The 8,695-nt window shown below is 46.8% G+C and overlaps 1 protein-coding gene across 1 annotated transcript in view; it reads right to left on the bottom strand.

The window, feature by feature from the left end:
- VPS53 (vacuolar protein sorting 53 homolog (S. cerevisiae)) overlaps positions 1 to 6,226 on the bottom strand; it is a gene marked incomplete at its 5' end in the record, with an annotated part of 58,011 nt that extends 51,785 nt beyond the window's left edge. The window contains 3 exons of the mRNA XM_009877098.1: positions 4,398 to 4,464; positions 5,222 to 5,271; positions 6,146 to 6,226. Coding sequence (XP_009875400.1) covers positions 4,398 to 4,464; positions 5,222 to 5,271; positions 6,146 to 6,226 — 198 coding nt within the window. The remainder of the gene's footprint in view (positions 1 to 4,397; positions 4,465 to 5,221; positions 5,272 to 6,145) is intronic.
- Positions 6,227 to 8,695: the final 2,469 nt, after the last annotated feature.

Below are 8,695 nucleotides of genomic sequence, written 5' to 3'. Positions count from 1 at the left end.
CAGCAGCAGCAGCTCTGAGAAAAACCTTACAGAGGAAAAATCAGAGAGCGCTGGCTCCCCAGAAACCCGAGGTACAGCCTGAACCACAGCAGCTCCTGCATTCCCAGCCTCTCCCAAGGCAGCCGAAATAGCCCAAGTCTGGGACTCCCAAGGAAAATTTTGTTACGCCCTGCAGAGGAATGTTCCACCCACGACCGTTGTTTCCTCCCTTAAAAGGATCGTTAGGGAGATAATTTCTGAAGTTCACGGGTATTGTCTACAGATTTTACTGAAATATCGCACCAGGAAGGGGAAGCCAAACGAGCCAGACTATTTTAAGGCTTTTGCATTTGGAGGAAATTCTAGGGCAAAATTTCAAAAAGGCAGATGCTTTGAACCGGGAAACGTTACACTTTGCGGAGAAGAGAGAATTCCTCTCTTCAGTGCTGCTTAAATAACTCTTTTGGGGCCACGTCTGTTTGATCGACTTTATTTTTAGATTTAGAATCTGCTTTTTCAGACACCTAAATACTATTTTATATGAGCATGTGTTTGTGATTAAGACTATTTGGGAAACAGCTTAAAAGTTAAAGGCTGACTATAAAAAGCTACCCTGACATCCTTCCCATACCTACAGCTCACCTCAAAGACCTGCTCAAGCACGGCTGGAGCACAGAACCGTTATTCCCACCATTCCCACTGCCTCGTTGCCAGCCAGGCGGGGCAGGAGGCTCCATCGCAGGGAGAGCAGTGGCTGGATCTGCAATCGGGATTTTGAACTTGTTATGCCTCAGGTCTCCTTTCCTTAAAGAGCATGAAAAGCGCGTTCCCAGGGCCGCCTACCGTAAACTCCCCTCTGGGTCTGGATTTCCATCGCTCTAATCCAGGGAATAACTAACGGGCAGCACTATTCAGGCATGTCTGGGCTGGCAGCACTCCCTCGCCACCAACCAGCAGTAAAACATTACCCTGGTCTCAAAACCAAGGCTGGGCTCCCCTCTCCTGGACAGCAGCAAAGGTGCAGCTCGCAGCAAGGCTCAGTAAAGCTCCTCCAGGCCCGAGGGAAAGCTGCTTTGCTGGGCTCAGTCGGTAAATGACCCCCTCCCCAAAAAGAAAGCAAGCTGTGAAAAGCTAAATACCATTAGTCTGTCTTCTGGGAACCCGCCTGGTATTGGGCAGCACCTAAAGCAACGTCGTACGAGGGATTCCTGACCCTGTGTTTGGCAGTTAAGGCTGACGGGAGATGGAAAAGCCCAAAGATGAGCTGCCTGAATCAGCTTCTGCTCCGGGGCACAGGGCAGCGGACCCGGGGCAGGCAGGGCACAGCGAACACGGGCAACGGAGAGCAGGGAACCCCCTCCTGGCTTGCTCCGACTTAAACAAGAACTTTTTTTTCTTCTACCACTGCGTCTGAGGTTTATGTTTCCTTTGGAACGAAGTCAGAGACTGAAAGGATGTTTATGAAAAGCATTATTTACTCTCCAGACAAGAACGGCTCCTCTAGCTTCGACAGCAGGCAGCCAGGCAATTCTGGCAAACGCTGATTACGGTTTGTGTCGTGAGTTGTTAGGAGAGAATGTGACTGAAAGAAAAAGGGTTTTGCAAAACACCTTCTAGGTCCAGTCTTGCAATAAATACACAGGATCCTGAGCCCACACTGACATTCAGGCAGCTACATCAGAGTTCATATGCATTTTTATTTACGGTGTGTCAAGAGATGGAAGTTAATCAAAAGACAGGAACAGCTGTTTCAAAAGCCAGTCTGCAGCAAGTACTGTGCGCTACAGGCATCTCCCAAGTAAGGAAGGGTTAGAAATGGGAAAAGGTACCTGAAGATTAAACTTTCTGCTGTGGCTGGTTTTAAACTGCGTTTCAAACCTCTTGCAAAAGCTGGCTGCCAAACGTTTCTTTATTAATCACGGGCGGTTTGCAATTGTGGTTACTATGATAAAACGCGATAACGACCTTCAGCCTGGGCTTCCTAAGGGAGAGAAAGGTTCAGAGGACAACACTATCTATCCACATATACACTTTAATCAAACTATGCAGGGAAACATTGGTCCCGAGGATGCAAATTGCCTACAAATTTAGTAAGAATAGAAGAGGAGTAGAAGGCAGAACCTAATTTTATTGTGGGACTAAACTACAAACTATCACCAGAAAAGGGAAATAAAAAAAAAGTCCTTTTCAGCAGCACCAACTCCCTTTCTAGCAGAGTACTGACTTCTCTTAAAGGCACCTTGCTGCCAGTTGTTTCACAACAACTTCTTACCATATACTGAAAACGGAAACCCTTCCTCTCCAAGTGGGAGAAACTGGGCCTCTTGCTCTATAAAAAAGTAGCATTTTGAAGTGTCCTTGATTCCACTGCGAATATGCTGGTAAAAGAAAGGAACTCTTCAGCACAGGAACAGGCAGCCAGAGCCAAAAAGCAAGGTTTTCATCCCCACAATCTGTTATCAGCACGGGGCTCATGTGAAAAAGCCTCCCTTGCTCCCCCAGCTAGCCCACAGGACATACTACTCGGAGAAAGTAGTGCAGGGGGGTGACAGGAACAGCAAAGGTTTCTTCTAGATTTCTTCTGTTTGGCTCTGGGGAAACAAATATAAAATTTCATCTCAAACTGAAATGCAATTCAAGCATCCCCCAGCACTGTACGATGACCTCCTCCACCGTGGGTCCAGCTAACATGCAAGGTCTGAGCTGGCTGACGCTCCTTTACTGCTTTAAACTTCCAAAACCCAGCCAAGTCCTGCCACTGTAACAGCCTGGTTCCAGCAATTCGCATATGAAATGCACGTGGAATGGTGGACTTGGATTAGAAATGCAGGAATGAAAAGCCTGCAGCAAAGTGAGGGAAAATGGGAAAATTCACAGCTAAATACAGGAATATTTGTGATTAAGTGCAGCTCCGAGCCGCTTGAAAGCTGCCCTGCACAGACACGCCATCCACACGCATGTTGGAAGGTTTTTTTACCTGGACAGGAGTTTAATTGGTTCCTTTACAACCAAACTAAACGAAGGGCTGCACAGACAGATCTGTCTCCCCGGTACTTCAGAGTAGGACACTGTCCAAGTCCATCAGTACATGCTTTGGAGAACTTCAAAGGGATTAAAGAGTGAGAAAGCAAAGACATAAGGCGAAGCTCTAAACAAAGCTCGTCGAACCTCCACAGCACAGAGACACTTTTGTTATCCTGCAAGCACAGCTGGCTCTGGTGCTGCTTTTGTTCATCTCTCACCGTGTTCGTCCTTTGGACCTGCAAGTCCTGAGGCACTCCGGGCAACTCAGCCACAGCTCTTCTTGATCCTGCTTCTTTTAGCCACCTTCTCTCAATCTGTCACCTCCAATGGGCCCAAAAGGCTACAACAGCACCAGCCTTCCGATCCTGTCAAAATCTCCACGTACTGCACTAGTTTCCACTCCCTCCTCAATTTCTGTAATTGCCTCCCCGCTTGATTTCTTGTCTCATCTCTGATTACAGGCAGCAACCACTCCCTGGCAGGCCACATCCCAAGCATACCCCCAGTTTAATTGCAGTACTCAGGCAACCATGCAAATATTCAACCAGTTCTGCCAGGACAGGTAAGCAAGGCAAACCATAGGTAAGTTAAATCGTTCACTCAGCACCGCAGAGTGTAGCAGAGACAGGATTAGAAACACACACCAATGGCTACTGCAGCAAGCAGTGGAAAACACAGCTAGCCATGCTGCCGAGGGAATGGCTACCCTGGCCCAGCAAAGTAGTCTTAAAATCGGTATTAAAAAAATAAGTCAGTGTTGACACTGAGGAAACCAGCACAGCTGACAGTTCAAGGTATTGACATTCCAGTGTAAAACAGAACAGGTACAGGAAATAAAGCAGCACTGGATGATCCTCAAAATCAGCTAACACAGGGACCAAGCTCACAAACCCCACGGCCAGGGCTGTGCTGCTCAATACTGTACTTGTGGCAAACACATCTGTCAAGCTAAAGACAAGTGGAAACCTGAGAGCTGAGTAAGACACGCAAGATGAACTGGCAGTCAGTCATCAGGCTTAGTCACGAGCAGCTCCGGATACTTCAGCAAACAACCTCGTTAAAAGGCTAAACAGCCTTTTATTGATCCTTACTCAGTAGCAAATGTGTTTGTACCTACTTAATCCTGTTCATTTTATCATTAGCTTCAGAGCGGCACAACCACACGCCTCCCAGTTTTGCTTTTGATTTTCAAATCAATTCCGCGTTCCCTTCCCTTTGGAGGGTGATCAGAAAGCCGGCTGGAACAGCTGTTCAGCAAGCAGCTCGCAAAGTCGTTAGTGTAAGAGACAGCAGAAACACCTCCCTGACGACAAGAGCACGTTTCTGCCTGCCAGAGCCGTTCCTCAACTGCAAAACGAGAACCTTTGGCGTTACCGGAGTCGAGGTGCACCCACCTGCCTGCCATCCTGTCCCACGTTGGTCTGTCCTCTCACTACAGTTCGAATGTTGTCATCCAACCTCCTAGAGAAAAGAATCAAACTCATTCTCTGTGTGCCCGACCCGAACAATTATGAAAACCCTGACAGCTTCAGAGCAGATTTAAAATAAAAAAGCTGCTGCTACCAATGAGAAACTCACTTAATTTCCCCCCTGCTCTCTGCAGGACATCACTCTCTTACATAATTTAAACCTCCTGTTGGAAAAACAAAAATCCACTTCCTAATTTAATCAGGGCTTCTTGCATTTCTCTTCCCTTAAGCAATATTGTCAGTTTTCCTTTAGCCGTTTTCATTTCCACACATCACTGTCTCAATCATTTCACATTGGTAACGTCAGAATGCACAGAACATTGAAGTATTTCCTGTACACACACCTGAGAGGTTTTACAATTGCTATTTTGACCTCACAAATAGAAGAAATTTCCAGCAACCAAATCTTCTGGGTAGTTTGTTCTCTCAGCGCTCAAACTGCAGTAAAATTTGGTACTTGTTGCTTCTTAGTTCTTTGTTTTTTCAAAGCTCTACTTTGCAATCCATCAGCTAAACTAACCTGAAAGGCAGGTATTATACAATAGGAGCAAAGTAAAAAAAAAATAATTATAATTACACGGAGTAAGCTTTGTTTCTCTTTCACTACTGGACTCGAGATTGACCCTACTCATGCCCTCATGCCTTTTAAGCAAATTAACTCCTACAAGCTATAGTGCAAAAGCTCTGTTTATGTCACGGCAATCGGACTACCTGCCACCCAAGATGCAAGGAAACGGAGAAACACTCACCTTATTTTCAATCTGATTTTGTTCACAACTTCATCGATGTTTGCCAGGGACTTAAAAAAAAAAATAAAAGATAAAAAAATTAAGGTGTTTCACAGAATTTTTTCTGCCTTGTCAGCAGAACCGCTCCCGAAATGCTGTGGTGACAGTGACCTCCAGTGGGCAACGGCGACAGAGCCCTCGCCCTCCCTGGGCAGACCCCTCCACAGAGCCCCCTTGCCGGGTGGAGGGGGCCCAGGGGCTGCCTGAGCTGCTGGGGGGATATCCCAGGGGAAATAAGCTCTGCACTACTGGCAGAGGGGATAAAACCCGAGCCAGCAGCAGCAGCGAGCTAACTAGGAACAGCTGGAACCCCAAAAAACCTGTGCTGTGAGAAGCTTCAATGCAGCAAATGTTGGAGCTGCCTCACAACCTGATTTTCAGCTGCAGAATCGCCTCCTTTTTGCAACACATTAGTCTAAAACTGTCCCTGGGGCTGATTTGAGGAAGACAAAGTACAGATACGAGCCCACGGCAAGCTCATTCTTTAAATCTTGAAAGAAACAATAGGTTTCAAACGTGGATGGCTCTCCAGCGACATTTCACAGCCAACACCTGCCTTAATTGGCTAAAACCCTGGAGGATTCACCAATTATTAATACGTGGCAAGTTACAAAATTTACTGCAAGTATAACCTCTATATAGAAAACCAATTTATTTCTAGAGATGAAAGCAGGACTTCTACTGCGGCAAGCACTTCAGGCGGAAAGAAACTACATAATGGCAGGAAACCTCACGAGATGTGAATTTAAGACGTGATCATTGTTACAGCCTTACTCCTTGTGCTACTAAAAGAAAAGGCTTGGGTACAGGTTTAAATACGCCTTCAATCATTTACCATCAGGTTACCCCTCGCACTGAGAGGGTCATGCTATGAGCACTACTTACTTGCTCAGTGGGAAAGAGAGTATTAATGTACTCCACAGCGTTGAAATCTGCTCTGTCCAGAGGATCTTGGCTGGGAAATACCTGAAGAGAGGGAACAAAACAAATAAAATCTGCATCACACTTATTATCTGTAACTTCAGAGCGTATCTACTGCTTTTAATTACTTCAGAACCCGGTTCTAATTGTGTTTCACAGCACTTCTCTAATAAGTATGCTCAGAGAGCACTAAGGCCTCTGCCCAGGATTAAACAGCTCCGTGCTCTGGATGTCTCCGTCCTATTAAAATTCCTGTGGACATGAGCCTGGGTAAACACAGACAATATACATGCATGCTTCCACATACAGCCCCGGCACAATCAATCCTCTCCAAGGAACTCCCGAGACACAGGAGCTATTAATTACGCATCCCAAACCACGCTGATGATTTTGCCGTTGTGTGGAAAGGAATCCCCCCAGGAAGGTGCTGCCCTCCTCTTTGTCTGGGCTTCACGAGACCCCGTGGTGAGAGATGAAGAATTTGCTTTTCACAGACGTGTTCTAGGAAACATGATGAATTAAGAAATGGTTGTACAAGCTCTCTCAAGACTGGGGTTTGCCATGTTCACATGAAAAAGAGGGAGAGAAACATAATCTGCTGAAGGATTATTCCTACCTAAGGGAAGGGGAAAATAGCAGCTGTGGTGCCGACAGATCTCATCTCTCCTCAGACGCTCCTCACACGATGCAAAGGCAGCTGCCAGGCTTTCCTTTTTGTCCCCACAGTCTAAAATATGCCGTGTCCCCTTCCCATATTTGTTCTGTATTTATACGGCCGCCAGCTCTGCACTCCACGGTCAAAACACGGCAGCACATCACCCCGGTGACACGCAGCATTTACACTGCTCGACACACTTCATGGGGTAAAAACGGTGGGGTTGTGAGACTGTTTTAAATGAAAGCAACTTCCACCTGAAACAAGCCTCCTCGGCAGCTTTGCCAAAGCTACTCCCGTGGCCAAGGAGAAGCAGCAGCAGTTAATGTGCACAAGGTCACGCCCGAGGGAGGAAGATGCTCCAACGCGGTAAGAGCGCAGTTGCAGCATCGCAACCATCCTGTCCTGCTCTGGGGTCACAATCCCTGCAGATGCAATTAATCTCAAACTTCCACAAGCATTAAGAGCAGCCGAAGCACGGAGCAGGATGGAAGATAAAGGCCATTCAAACTGCAGATAGAGATTGACGCTGCGGGCAGTCATACCCGTAAAGTTGCTCCTCCTCGATCTCTGTGACAAGCCGTTAACCAGAAATGACCACCCCAGGTTTGGTGGAACACCAGGATGAAGTCAGCTGAGCCGATCCTGCTGATTTAACCAGAACCTGGCAGGTTTTGCCCAAAGCTGACTAAGGAACACTCACAGAACAAGATTATTGGGTTGGGAAACACCAGTGAAGAAGTGACAGAAGGCTGGAGGCAGTGTCATCCTCAACCCCCCCCCCTTGCTCAGGATGTGGATATCTGGCCTAGAGCCTTATTACCTTTTAAATTAACTCAGCCAGGGATATGGTGGATTCTCCACTGCGTGAAACTTCAAGTCAAGATTGGCTTTAAAAGACATGTTTTGTGTTGAAGAGATATTTTGTGCTTGACTAAAATGTCACTAGTAACTTTCTTATATTAGAAATCACACCAGGCTTCTCCGGCTTTCAAACACACCGGCTCCGTAAAAGTGCAGAGCTTCTTCTGGACAAGTTCCAGGTCTCCTTTAGAAATTGGCATTCAATTTAGCAATTCTCAAGGTTTCATCAAAAATTACTCAATGGTTTACCGACAGGTGTACCAAGCCCATGCAAAGACAAAGAGTATGTAGAGTGTCTCTTTCTTCCGAGCAATAACATTCCAAAACTGGCACAGCAACCACAGAGAAACCGCACTATCTTCCTCACTTTCAGGTGCTGGGCTCGCCTGAGATGCCGTACCAGCTACCACGGGCTGCCCTAGTTCTTCCAGGAAAGCCACCGAAAGTGATGCACAAGCCTCAACACACAGGATTAAGTAAGAAAATTTATCTGAGTGAACCTCTGAGAGAGAGCTGCTGCTGCTGACCAAGCACTTCTACTACAAGAGCTCTTCAATGGAAGGGTTCACTGAAGTCAGTGCGAGCTCAGTCACAAACTCCAACAGAAACCTGATTTTACCCTGTGTTCTCATGGACTTTTGCTGGGCTCTGAGAGCCACAAAGGTTTTCGGGGAACACTGGCTGGAACCTAAACATAAGGAAATACTTCTTTACTGTGAGGGTAACAGGGCGCAGGTTGTGAAGTCTCAGCCTTTGGAGACTTTCAAACCCCACCTGGATGTGTTTCTCTGTGATCTGCTCCAGTCAATGCTGCTCTGGTCCATCCCTTCCAACCGTGTGTTAAAACCGGTCACACACATCAAGCCAAGACATCCGGTTACCCTGACCTCAGCGCCTGGACTCCCTCAAGATGCTTTACACACCCATCAACAAGCGTGACAAGTGTTTACACACCAGCTGACAAGTGCTCAGTCATCAGACCGAGGCCGCACAGC

Source organism: Apaloderma vittatum, unplaced genomic scaffold (genome assembly GCF_000703405.1).
Source record: "Apaloderma vittatum isolate BGI_N311 unplaced genomic scaffold, ASM70340v1 scaffold14930, whole genome shotgun sequence".
NCBI lineage: Eukaryota > Metazoa > Chordata > Aves > Trogoniformes > Trogonidae > Apaloderma > Apaloderma vittatum.
This window is presented reverse-complemented; position numbering and strand designations above follow the sequence as displayed.